The 14113-nt window shown below is 45.8% G+C and overlaps 1 protein-coding gene across 4 annotated transcripts in view; it reads left to right on the plus strand.

Moving 5' to 3' along the window:
• Positions 1-3217: 3217 nt before the first annotated feature.
• SCUBE3 (signal peptide, CUB domain and EGF like domain containing 3) overlaps positions 3218-14113 on the plus strand; it is a 101517-nt gene continuing 90621 nt past the window's right edge. For all 4 annotated transcript variants that reach the window (XM_050953016.1, XM_050953019.1, XM_050953018.1 and 1 more), the window contains exon 1: positions 3218-3799. In XM_050953016.1, the coding sequence (XP_050808973.1) occupies positions 3715-3799 (85 nt within the window). In that variant the 5' untranslated portion in view covers positions 3218-3714. The remainder of the gene's footprint in view (positions 3800-14113) is intronic.

Consider the following 14113-nt stretch of genomic DNA (forward strand, 5'->3'; position numbering starts at 1 on the left):
GAAGCTTTATTCATCCATCTTCCCTCATTTTCTCGTTCCTGTGAGTGTCTTTCAGCTCTTGCTCCCCTCTTTCTCATTGGAAGGGGTTGATTTCTGGGTTTATTGAAGGGACATCTCCACTTCAAATGCGTATGCCCCTGTTTCCATGTCAGTGGTGGCGAGAATCTGAGGATAGAGAGGAGAGGTTACAGTTACTCATGAGGTCTCCAGCGAGGGTCTTGATTGTGGTTAGGGAGGGGAAAGGAGGGGGTCCCAGTGGCAGGTGGCTTTTCGAAGATCCATTGTGCGGTCAAGGATATCGCTAGCAATTTATACACCTGCTGCCATCTTGCCCCATCCACAATATCCAAAACAACCTTTCTGCTACAAACACTCTGATCATTAGTGCCCTGATTTAGCAGCCAGGGCCCCTGCTCTTGTGTGGGGGTTGAGGTTGTTCTGTACCTATCTTGCAGGACAGGTCCAGAATCCCCATATAGGGTATAGTGGTTCCTCTGCCACTCCCTGCCCTAGGTTAAAGCCCTGATTGCCAGTACCTGGGAACAGAGAATTGCCATACTGGATCACACAAGGAGTCCATCTAGTCAAGATCCTGGTTCCAACAGTGGCCACCACCAGCTGCTTCCAAGGAAAGAGTAAGAAACCCTAAAGGAAGCAGTGATAGGATAACCTGCTTTTGGGGTCAATTTCTTCCTGACCCTCAATAGATAGTGGTTGGCTTATGCCCTGAAGCATGAGGGCTTAGATCCCTCCCAAACCCTTTTATTTATTTTTATAATTTATTGTTTTAACTTGGGTTAGCTTTGTTAGCCATCTCAGTGGATAACATTCAGTTTTGATTCCGAATGGACAGGGGACTAGACAGATTCTTGGATCTTCCAGGGGTTTGCTGGGTGATCTTGGGCAAGTCACTTCCTCTCTCTGCACCTCATTAGCTGTAAAATGTGGATGATGTTTTGAGATCTCCAGATGAAAAGCACTAAGAACTGGCTATTATTACTAAGCTCTTGGCCGCGGTGGTATCTTAAGGCGAATCATGGCTTGTGTGAAAAATGTCTTTCCTTTTATTGGTCTGGAATGCTGGGATATTTGTTTAGCCAGCCAGCTCTGTTTTGCACAACTGATCTAATTTCAAAAGAGTTTTGCTCATAAAACGTGCCACAAAGCTTTTCCACCCTCACACATTGACCGAGCTGTCCCCCAAAACTGATACTGTCCATTTCCTGCTAGGTTCAGGCAAGCTTCCCCTCCTTTCACTGTGTCTCACACTCCATCTCTCCCTCCTGCCAGACGCCTGGCTGGTCCCATCCAATTCCACAGGATCACACGAGTGCGTTGCTGAGTCTCTTTCATTTCTTCGTCAAGGATGGCAAAAACAATTGCAGGTTTGCTCATGTCCTGCATCACTGTTCCCTGAGTAGGGAGAAAGGGTAGCTGCTTCTAGCAGTGTGGTCTAGCAGCAAGAGCACTACACTGGGATTTAGGACCTGACCTAGGTGTTAGGCTTAACAGCTGCAAGCATTCAAAAATCGTTAGACTGGCTTAAAAATCTGAGCTTTCACAAAATAATGAAGTGGGGCTCTTTGTATTTAGCTACTAGTTTGGGAGCTTTGGGGGTGATGTCTCAGGGTTTTCTCTGCAACCAAGAGGGCTAGAAACTTACTTCAAAGACAAGAAAAATGAAATTCTGCCCACATCATTTGTCTCCAGGAACTGAGGTTTAAGAAAGATGCTAAATATCACGGGACTTGGACTAGAACTGCCAGAGTTGGCAGCATTGGGGTTCTATCCCTTGCTCTGCTACCAACTTGCTGAGTGACCCTGGGGAAGTTTCTTCCTCTCAGTTTCTTGCCTCTTTCCCCCCCTCCCATCCTTTGTGTGTCTTGTCTATTTATACTTTGGGGTAGGGACGGTCTCTTACCACGTGTGTACAGTGCCCAAGTCACTAGGGCCCTGATCTCATATGGAGTCTGTAGACCCGACTGTCATGCAAACAGCCGTTACTAATGCGTGGTAGTGGGAGTGCTTGAGATGAGTGATTTGCAGGGATGTGTGTCGGGATAAAGCCCTTAAAGGAAAGTCCTCCCTGCTGAATGTCATTGAAAACACATTGCCTTGGGTGCAGAATGTCCGTGCTAAGAGCTTCTAAAGTACCTTTCGTCTAGGGAGCTACAAACAGGAATTATCATTCCACGACCCCTTCCCCACCATGTCTGTGCAGGATTTACGATGACCCCTATTTTACTGATGGAGAAACTGAGGCACAGAGCGGTTGAGCTGATTTGCCTACATTCACACAGTGGAGTCTGTGCCTGACAGAGAGAGGGAGTAGGACCCTGGATTCCTGCCTCCCTGCTCTAAGCACTAGGTAGCACTGCCTCCCAAAACTGGGAATGGAACCCAGGGTTTTTCTTGCTCTAACCATGCTTTCCTGGAGATGGAACTAGTCCTGGCTCTTAGTCCCTGGTGCTAATCGTTAGCCACACTTCCTCCCAGAAAATTGGCTCTTCAGAGGTATCTTGAATAATTCAGGGAGAGAGAGACCCTTGGGCTAAGATGGTTCACGCAGTATCCAGCGAAGGGGATGGATCTCACCAGGGTAAGGCAGAGTCCCCACCACGCATCGTATATTCGTACACGAAGTGGCGGGGACTGGAACTGAGGAGAATGGGGAAGCTGCTGAAATGCAGCAAAGATTCTAGATCATTTGCCTACCAATTCTTTTGCTATTTCCAATTCTCCCTCTCCCTGCCTACCCCTCCCCTACACCTACACAGCAAAGAGAAGAGAGCATATTCTTTGATCGGGAGTTTCCATTGATCCACAGAGTGAGGGTGCATAACATGCTCTCTTGTCTTGAGACCAGGCACCAAAGAGGTGTGCTGCGAATCATGGGATCTGTAAACTGGTTTCTTTAATTCCCTTTTCTGAACACTCTATCCCTACCCCCCAACCCCATACACCTGCCCAAACCCCCCCCCCCATTCCTTCTGAACATGGCAAAAAGGGATGGGGGGGGAGAGTGCACAGTGCTTGTTGGGTCTGGAGGTTGCGTGGGAGTCTTGCATTGATCCATTGATTGCACATGGTCTCTTGCCTGACCTCCTTGCTCCCAGGGAAGCTGTCTCCATGGCTACTGGCCCTGCTCCCCCAGTGGCAGACTGTAAATTCCTGCAGGCAGAGCAGAGCCTGGGGATGGGGGGGGTGGAATCAAAGAAGGAGTAGCCAAAGCCAAATAGAAAGAAAGGAAGAAAGGGCGTTGCTTGGATGGATCTCTCCTTTCCACTCCCCTTTCTCAGGTCCCCAGCTCTAGACCAAGGCTCCTTGTTTCCCCCTTTCATTGCTGCTGCTGCTCTCTTGCAAAACTGGAATTGGCTGGGATTATTTAAAAAAAAAAAATCAGAGGCAGCAGCCGGGAGAGCGATCAAGTCCACTTTCTTCAAACTGCCCTGGGTCTCCTTCTCTCACTCGCTTCTCTTTAGAATCAAAGCCTCAAGCTGAACCCAGAGCAGCGTTTTCCATCAGTTCAGTTCCCTTCCCTCCCCCAGTCCCTCTTACAGCTAGACGAGAGCTCCTTATCCCCCCCCCTTTTTTTTCTTTCTTGCATGTTTTGGCTGTTGTTGAAAAGCATCAGAAAATTCCCCCCCACCAACCATCCCGTAGCCTTCATACACACACACACACACACACACACACACACACACGCAGACTGCAATGGGGGCTTTGCAGATTGCTGGATTTTGCATTCTCTTCTTTCTCCTCCACTCTGGAAACACGTTGGCAAATAAAGCTAGCCAAGGTAAGAAGAATCTTCCCTGCTCTAAGGTTTACTGTTCTGTCTGCATGCAGGCGACTTGTACCTTTCCTTTGGGTTTTTAATTCCGTCTGCCGTCTGAGAATTGAGCAGCATTTACAATAAATTGTGGAGTTGTTTGCAAGGTTGATCACAAAATTATCCTGCTCTCCCTTTAGTTTTTAGCCCTTTAATGAATGCGGTGTTCATGTCTTAGAGCTTGGTTTAGACTTCCTTTGAGAGGCAAAAGGGGAAATATTGGGTGGGAAAAGTTTTTGTTGGTGGTTTGTGGCTTTATTTTGTTTTTTAGCCCTAGAATCAGAAAGAGGAAGAAGAGAGCAGTTTTCTTCAGTGTCTCTATCTGTAAAATGGGAAGAAGATTACCTACTCCCGTGTGGGTTGGGAAGACTAATTAGCTAATGGGTTTAGAGTTAATAAGTGATGCTGAGAGAGACAAAAAAGAGTTGATGTTGGTAATGATGGACAGTGTAAAGTCCCTATTAATATTTATTTTTGTGTATATTCAAGTTTATTTAACCTTGGAAACATTTAGTAACTCCTTTGGTGATGGATGGTAGGGACAAACTTAAGGTAGATGATGTATAGTGCTTTGGATATATATATATATATATATATGCAGGCTACTTGTACCTTTTCTTTGGGTTTTTAATTCAAAAGCCAAAGCTGTGTGTGTGTGTGTGTGTGTGTGTGTGTGTGTGTGTGTGTGTAGATATATAGCCAAAGCACTGTGTGTGTGTAAGTACTTTATCTGACTCAGGTTTTTCTATATCACCACTTCTATATTTACCTTGACTTTTTCTATATACACACATTTAGCTTTCTGCGTGGTTTATCTGTATTTTAAATTTTTTATAGCACTTCTATATTTTGCTTAGACTTTTACACACACACACGCACACACACACGCATGTGTGCATACACACACGGATATGTGTGGTCTGTCTAGCTATATCTTCTTTTTTTCTATAGCACTGCTATCGGTATCAGTCTCTGTTTTTTCTATACACACACACACTTTTCTCTTTTTCTGTAAGTATAGATCATCTATATAAATCTGTCATGGCTTTTTTTTATACTAGTATCTAAGCACCTATGGACATGCTGAGATTAATTAGTGAGTAGGAGAAATACGGGGGTCAGTAGGGGACGTTTCTAAAGAGCATTAATGATAATCATAGTTCAGCCATGGGTATTCTCCCCCTCATCCCCATCCTCTGCAAGGTTAGAAGGAATTTCAAGGCTATTGTCTTATCTCTTTTAAAGTGTTTTTAAAACAATAGAAGACTTTATGGGAGGACTGTCTGGGCAAACGCAAGCGGATATTTTCCAGGGTTTGGAAAGAGAAAGTCCAGCTTAATGTAAAGCTTTATGATTTAGGCTCGGAAAGGAATGTTTCGGTTTTTATCCCGCCTCAAATTATCTTTGGTGTATACATTGCTTTCATTTCTTATCATAATATTTATTTATTAAGGCCTTTTGGTTTCCAGTTCCATTTAAGCCTGGCCCAGAATTGCATTAAAATAGCAAAGTAAAATTCCATCCTGCAGAGACTTGACAGATCCCTTCAGGGGAAGAAGGAGGAGGGGTGGGGAGAGACAAAACGCTGGGCTAGATTCTCCACTGAGGTAAATCCAGAGATTTACCCCAGTTGATGATCTACCCTCTCCCCATTTTAATTAAAAGAACCTTTCTGATCCAATGAGCTGATAAATTGAATTATTCTTGCAACTGTAGATTAGCAGGCAACTCTTATAATCAATTAATTCTGTAGCATACAATAGTAGCTGTTCTCAGTGAGGACATTTCCAGTGAATTGTGAGTGAAGAGTAGCTGTGAAAAAGTTTGAACTTCAGGATTAGATCCTTCTGTATCGCTGGAAAGACCCGAGGTTTTGAACTAAATGGTATGGAGAGAGGGAGAGACAGGAAAAATGTTGAACTTGGAAAGCATGGAGTATAAATTGCATATCACAGAGAAAATGTATCCTCATTGGGAATCCAGTATCCATTGGCTTTCAGAATGAACAAGTCACTGTAGGTCTCTGGGAAACTGACATGTAAAAATTAGGGTGGTTAAGGCATATTTTACTGAGAGGTTTTGAAAAACGATGGGCCAGATCCGTGGCTGGTGTAAATCTATGAAGCTATGCTGTTTTACACCAGCTGAGGATGTGGCCGTGTATAAAATATTTCCTTTTTTTTCTTTTCTTTTTTTTTAAAGGGCTCTTTAAAAATCTGCTAACTTTGAAGCTTTTATCCTTCTACCACCCAGGCAACTGTCTTGAAAGCTGGAGGCAGTTCATCTCCATATTATGGGTTTGCCTTCATTTTAATAAACAATCTCAGCATTTGTAGGGCTTGCTGACTTATTCATAACTTTGAATTATCCGTTGGAAGTTTAGTCTGAAAGAAAGAAACAAATTTAGTACAATCATCCTCCAGGCCTCACTTAAGTGGAGCCAGTGTCTGGAAGAGCTTTGGCCCTCTGGGGAACTTGTCAGGTCTGTTTAGGCAGGGAAAGGCAGGGGAATTAATAGAAAACCAAATAATCTGGGTTTAATTAAGAGACAGACAAAAGAAGATGCTGGCAAGCCAAGAATTATATGTACCAAGTTGCTAGTGAGGTCTGCGTTCTTCCCATAAACCCCTGGATAAACTGGTCAAAGAGTATATTTCAGGATACTTTGGAAGCCAGAGCCATATGTCAAGTCTCCTTTTGTACTGAAAAGCTGATAAATTCACCCATTCTTGTTTATTCCTTTGTCTACCTGTTAAACCATTTTACGATCCATAAGAGCGTGACATGGAAGCCACCTGCTCTACTGCAGGGCTTCACTCTTGTAAATAAGCCACAAGTGCAAGCCAACCTCTAACTACTGGGGGTCAGGAGAACATAAGAATGGCCCTACTGGGTCAGACCAAAGGTCCCTCTATCCCAGTATCCTGTCTTCTGACAGTGGCCAGTGCCAGGTGCCCCAGAGAGAATGAACAGAACAGGTAATCATCAAGTGTCGCCCATTCCCGGCTTCTTTCTCCCAGGAAATCTTTCCTCGGGAGCAGATCATCCCATCACTGCCTCCTGCAGGGTGTCTTGCAGCTTCCTCTGAGGCAGCTGGTGCCAGCCTCTCTGAGACGGAATTCTGAGCCAGATGTGGACCCATTGTCTGATCCAGTCTGGCAATTCCTCTGGTCCTAGATAATCATGCTTCTCCTTTAGATACTTCCTTAAGTCAGTGAGCTGCAGACTCCACAGTTTCAGAAGCAATGCAAAATTGCATTTGCCCTTTGATGGGAAAAATTCAGAAAGAAAATAAGGCAGGAGAGGGGTGAATATAGCATCTATCAAAGGATTCTGCTGCTTCGTTCTTAATACCAGGGTTGCAAACACTAGGTAGTGCAAAGTCTAATACAGACCCTGTGCAAATGCAGTAAAGCAAAATGAGATTTAAAATCTCGTGTGTGTGTGAACGCGAACGCGTGCATGCACATGTGTATTAAATAGAGACGGAATGCATAGCCTAAATAATTATTAATCTACAAGTAAAAGCATTAATTAGCCTCCTTTCTTAAATATCTATAAAGACATAATACTTTCCTGGCTCCAGTTTGCACTAGAAGGAAAAGATCTTTCAGCCTCCCATCAAGAATCTTCACTATCTACCCAGAGGCATTAATTTCCAGTGTTATTACGAAGATGCTGATTGCAGATGGGTTTCTGGAGTAATGGGTTGGGTTCTCTTTTAATGGGAGTGCACCTGCAGGGCCCACAGCGTGGGGAATTTTCAAGAATATAATTTATATGATTGCAGAGAAAAGACGCTCCCCTCCCATCTCAGTGTAACCTTTTCCCCCCACTCCTCCTCTTTCCTCCTCCCCCACCTTATGCCCTGGAAAAGCCAGAGTATTATAATCACGCTCCCCCTGCCGCCACGCTAAAATATGAAATATAAAACTGTAAACATTTCAACATGCAGCAGTTCAAAGGAGATCTTTGATTGAGGGCATCTAACATGCCTGTACTTAGATTTAATAAAAAGGGGGGTAAGAGAGAGGGAAGATGACTTTTTTTTTTTTAAACTGACGACTGGAGAATAAATATCCAGACACTTTGAATCTTCCTGTGCTGAGGTGCATTGCTGTCTCCAAACGGTAGAGGATTTTTATTTATTTATTTTTCTGAGCAGAAAGTCACACTGGAGTAATCTATTTAGGAAAAAATATGCATGAATGACTTTACCCTTCACTTTCAAAATTACAAGTCTCTAGACAGGCGTTCGGAAAAGCTTGTGATGGTAAAGAAGGTTCGCTCTGTCTCACAATGTGAAACTAGCCCCAGTGCACCATCCAGACTGACTTTTAGTTAAGGCCCTTTTCCCTTCTGGAGATCATGTGATCATCAGTTTCTAAACATAAAATTTTTTAAAAGGAAGTTTGATTAGTTTAAAAAATCCACTGTCCAAACTGGGAGGGAACAAAAACCAAAACAAAAAACCCATAGTAACGAACACTTTTATTTTCTTAAAGAATTAAGGGCTGGTGCACTTTAAAATAGTTGTGTCTAAATGGATTTAAAATCGATCTGTTAAATTGGTGCAAAAACCCTCCTGGTGTAGACTGAATTGGAAGTAGAAGTGGGTTTAAATCGGCACAGCTTTTCCAATGCCGATCAACCCACAGGGACTGAGTGATCTCCTGCATGCTGGTGTGAGATTGGTATGAAGGAGAGGACCCAAACAATGATTAACGTTTGCCATCCTCTCCAGAGCAGAGCAAATTATTTAAAAAATATATTGGGAGTGTTGTAACATCTTAAAGAAACAAACCTATGGGGGGAGACAAGCACAAAAGCCACAAAGAAATTTACAAAAGAAAGACCAGCTTGTAGCGAGGCGTTTGAGATTGTACAGCACAAACTGTGGGGCCAGGATGGCATGGGGAACCATGGAGCCACAGGCTGATTATAAAAATACATGAGAACTCGTCAGCAATAATACAGAAGAGTCAGCAAGGTGTAATGGTGGAAAAACCTGATGAAAGGCCCAGCACTGACTCTTACCCCGACCATTGAGTAAGGGAGCCCAAGATTGGCCCTCACATGGGTATTATGGGGATCAACTGATGGCCCACTTGAAATCAGTCTGTAAAATTGTTGCCTTGTGGCCAAATTCAGCTCTATTACATGGAGTTATCAAGCCATAATGCTGTCAAAACCACTCTGTAACTGAGAGCAGAATTTGCCCATTCATTGTTGCAGTTACCCTCATAGGAACCTGCACACAAAAGAAGTAACAGTGTACCATAAACATGGCATACAGGAGCTTTGCTGCCCCAACGTCCTCGTTGAATAGTCTCTCTTCTTTACATAAGGGAAGATGTTATTGAGGAGGAAACATGGCTAGTAGATAGGATCCTGGACTAGGCTGCAGGAGACCTGGGTTCAAATCCTGACAGTGCGTCCTTGAGCAAGTCACTTAATCTCCCTTTGCTGACTGTAAAATGGGGGATAACCTCTCCTGGGGCTCCGTGAGAAGACAATCCCTTATTGATTGTGAGGTGCTAAGATGTGGGGATGAGAGTCACATGCTGTGAGATGGCTCCTTAGGTGTGATGAGAAAGCTGCTGCTGCCGCCCTGGGATTGGCTGACCACGGTGAATTCACCCTCCCTTCTGTGGCAGAGGCCAGGCAGTGGTGGAGAGCAGCCAGGGAGGAGAGGAGCACATGGCAGCATACATGCTAGCCAGCAAAGGGCCTGGTTTTGCTCAAGGGCAGGTGTTAGGAATTCTGCCCACCTGCTGCATAAAATAGTGCTTACAACAAGCCTGTTACTCCAGTTCTCCAGTGGTGGCTTCAGTGGGTACGTCTACACAGTAGCTTGGTGGGTGTGTCCCAGTGTGGGTAGAAAGACAAGCAGTATGGGCACAGTGGCACAAGTGGGCAGGCCCATCTGATCCCCAGGGTCCATCCTCGGGTGGTTAGCCCATGCTGCCATGGCTGCTCTGCTCTTTTTAATGCACTAGCTTGCGCAGAGCTAGCGTGTCTGTCTGCCCACACTGGGAAGCGCCCGGCCAGCTGCTGTGTAGACATACCCTATGGAGCGACTCCTGATTTATGCCAGGGAAAGGGAAAAGGCCGTCAGGCCCAGAGCATCTCTGCGCTCTCACTCCCTTCCCCCGGTAGCACAACCAAGGATTTTGTCCTTAGAGATTGTGTCTGAGACTTTCATGGCCCTTTAATTTTAATGGGAACTGGGTGTCCAAACTGGAGGGCTTTGGGAATCTCAGCCTAGCAACAAGGATACTTTCAAAGCGGTGCGGCCCCTTCTGATTGGTGTGGCAGGACAGTCTTGTGGGTAGAGCACAGGACTAGGAGTCAGGATACCTGAGTTCTGCCCTGACTTGCTGTTCAGCTGTAGGCAAATCACTCTTTGCCTCCACATGCTTCAAGTTCCCCTATCTGTGAAATGGGGATAATACCCCATCGGGGCGGGAAGGGAGAGGGGGTATGAAAGCCTGAGTAGTGCTTTGAGCCACGGGCAAGGAAGGCCATCGCGAAGGCCACTGGCTTGTTGTCATCTATTGGAAGTGCACATAAATGCCTGCTCCATCTGCCAGATTTTCAGATGAGCTCAGAATGTTGGATGCTGGTCACTTGACAATCTGGCTCTATGCGTCTACTTGAGTCTCCAAATGCAGGGCCTGGCTAATGCTGGAAAGCCCTGGGGGTAGTGTTTGAGATTTGAACTCCAAGTTTTTGACTGCACATGTCCATTGCCTGTGCGTGTCTCTTCCCTTCTCTCTTAACTTTGTAACCCACTGTGGCCTCTAAGATTGCCAGTTTTGTTTGGACATATTCCTGGAGGTTTCATCATGTGACATAATCTTTGATTCCCGGAGACTCCAGGACAATCCTGGAGGGATGACAACCCTATTGTCCTCTCCCAAAAATACAAGGCTCTGTAGAGAGTTATCTGGGGAAGCGGTGAACTCTGAGGCCTCCTGATAAACCATTCCAGTACAAAGAGACTCAGCCAGCCAGCTTCTTTAGAGATGCCTCCAGAGTACATTCTGAGCTCCTGAGGCCTGTTTCTGGAGGAAGGGGCCATGTGTTCAGGCCGTTTCATCGTCTTCCAGATGAAGCAGCGCGTTGCCCTGTGACCAGACCTTTTAAGTGCAATACAAATTGCCCTCCCGAGTCCCTCTGCTCCCTGGCTGTGCTGTGCGCCAAACAAATGATTAATAAACTGCACCGCAGTGTCTGAGGTGGTTCTTAATACCCTGGTGAAAAGGGCTCCTGAAGTTATAAAGCTTAAATTTGGCATTAAGGCTGAGTGGAAACTTAATGAGCCTGCCAACAACTACACACACAAGTGTGCATGCACACACACACATGGAAAGTCTGTTAACTGTATTTTTATATAGTATATATATTTAATTTAAAAGAAAAATCTGAAGCTCTTATAGAGAGATGAAAATTACAGCATTTTTGTTTGTATTGGAGTTGTTTTTGCCACCACCCCAGCTTTGCAAATTGATTTGGGCTTTTAATCTAGAGATAAAAACATATTGGCACTTTTTTTTTGGTCTTAACACAAAAAAGGAGGAGGAGAAAGGACCCACAGCCAGTTTTTTTTAAAAAAATAAAAAAAAAATAAAGCTGGTAGCACGGATAATGTGGCCTAGTGATGAAGCACTGGACTGGGATTCAGGAGACCTGTGCTTTGTTCTTGGCTCTGCTACTAGCCTGCTGGGTGACCTTGGGCAAGTAACATCTCTTTGTGACTCAGTTTTCCCATCTGTAAAATAGGGATAATAATAGTGACCTCTTTTGAAAAGTGCTTTGAGGTGTGATGATGAAAAATGGCCATATAAGAGCTAGGTATTATTATGTGTATGTACAGTGGAACCCTGGAACGTCTAGCACCACTGCAGTACAAACAGGGTGGAGGTAAGGGACCACTGGTTAGGGTATTAGCCTGGGGCACTGGAGATCTGGATTCAGTCCTTGCTCTGCCACAGACTTTCTGTGTCCCCTTAGACAAGTCACTTAGGGTCTGGCTACACAGGGATAAAAGTCTCATGGTGGGCCTGGGTCAGCTGAGTCGATCTCATGGGGCTTGGGCTGGAGGGCTAAAAATTGCTGTGTAGCCATTTGGGCTCAGGCTGCAGCCCGAGTTCTGGGACCCTCCCCCATCACCAGTTATTTAGGTGCCCAGATAGAAGCCAGGCTCTCTTGGAAATCCAGCACTAAGCGGGGACGCTGAGCCCTTCTGAAAATTCTGGCCTCGGTGTTTACACTTTTCCTATCTTTGCAGTCATAAGAGAGGGCAATGCTGGTTTTGATTTTGCCGACAGTAGTCTGCATTTCCTTTGCTAACCAGGTCACTGATCCTTGTGCTCCTGTTTCTTAGGAATGCCACACATCCTTGGATCTGCCAACATGGTCCTACGGCACAGCATCCTGTCTTACCTTCCTGCTCCTGTATGAAGAGCCAAGCAGACACTCTAGCTTGCTAGGTAGCTTAGGTATTTACAGGGCAGTATCTAGGTGCCTGGCAATTTCTAATGTCGTTTTCCTTGTGACAGGCCTAGAAGCTATTGTCCTTACTGTGCAGATAAGGATTTGAGGCACAGAGACATAAGGCTACATTTTAAAATGTATTTAGGTGCCAAAAGGTGAAGATAAATGCCTAAGTGCCTAACTCCCTTTGGAAAGCCCACTTGGCACTTATCTATCTGTACCTTTGGGTGCCTAAAGACCTCTAGAAATTTGGCCCTAAGTGACATATCCAAAGTCTGTGATGGAGCAGGGAATTGAGCCCAGATCTCCCAAGTTAGCACCCAGATCACTAGATGATCATTTCTTGGTCGGCAGTGCAGAGCGGGATGGGTCCAGACAGCAACCCCTAGTCATGAGCTCACTTGGGTGCTGGGAGGGAGAGGGGAATTCCCAAAGGATAAAAAACAAGATGGGGTAAGAGAGGACAGTCAGAGTGAAAGTGATGGCGGGGAGAGTAGAAATGGTCAGGAGAACGGAGAGAGAGTGGCAGCTGTGCCAGGGAGCTGGGGGAACACCTGGGTGCCAGCTCATTGCAGTGAGGGAGCTCACAGCTGACAGAGGTTGAGGCTGTGAGCATGAATAGGAGTTGGGAGAGAGAAGAGGTGGGCTGTGTCTCAAGAGGTGTGTGAGCACAGGGGGCCTTCCCCACCCCACCCCCCCCAAGTTTCTCACTGTATTTATTTTTGCCTTAGTGTTTTGAGGCTGTTTGCTCCAGGAACCCCTGTCCTTGGTGTTTGTTTTTGTTTCTGACTGGCAGCTACCCCTTCGGGGCCATGTCTCTGCTCCTTTGGTGGGTGCAGAGGCCCCGAGCGTGCTCGAAAATGGGGGCTGTCCCCATGGCTAGGGAGCAACCCAAATAACTTCCCCTCAGCTTTTCCTTCTGCTTCTCCACTGCCCCGTTCTCCTCCTGAGTGACGCACAAAATTCCATTTGGGGCAGGCCATGCCCTGGGCATGTGCTGTGGTTGCCACTTCCCAGAACCCTTTGCTGCTGCTGCTGCTGGGTGTCCACTAGCACCTGGCCACATGAAAGAGGACAGAGAGACAGTGAAGAAGAAATTGTATCCTCACCCTCAGGTACCCAAATGCTTCTCCCCCCCTACCCCCTTAGTGTGGCTCCAGCCTTGGACCCATCCTACTGTGGGCTTGGTAGTGACAAGTGTTAATAATTTAGTCCTTGGTCAAGATCAGCGTAGGCACTGGCACTACCCAGAGGGCCCATGGGATTCACTCTACACGTGTGGGTCCAAAATAGCCTGTGGGTCTCAATCTGCTGGTAAGCTGCAAAGTCTGCCCATGTTCAGCAGGTGTTTGAGGAGGGCTGTAGGTGGGGGTCTGTCTCTCAGGAATTTGCAGGGTAGTTGGGGGTTTTGATCTGGTCTGTGAGACGTTCCAGTGACAGTGGATGGGAGGAGAATGTGCTGGTGTGATTTTTTTTGCATTGGATTTTTAACTTCTGTGTCCAGAGCCTGGTATAGGTGGTGCCCATGTTTTCCTTGCAATCAAAATAAGGCCTGGACTGTGCTTAAAAGTTAAGTATCAGAGGGGTAGTCATGTTAGTCTGGATCTGTAAAAAGCAACAAAGAGTCCTGTGGCACCTACCCATGCATCTGACAAAGTGGGTATTCACCCATGAAAGCTCATGCTCCAGTACATCTGTTCGTCTATAAGGTGCCACAGGACTCTTTGTTGCTTAAAAGTTAGGTCAACATCACTCTGGCACTCCCTGTGTGTTGTGGCTGTG

Source organism: Gopherus flavomarginatus, chromosome 5, assembly GCF_025201925.1.
Source record: "Gopherus flavomarginatus isolate rGopFla2 chromosome 5, rGopFla2.mat.asm, whole genome shotgun sequence".
In the NCBI taxonomy this organism is placed as follows: Eukaryota; Metazoa; Chordata; order Testudines; family Testudinidae; genus Gopherus; species Gopherus flavomarginatus.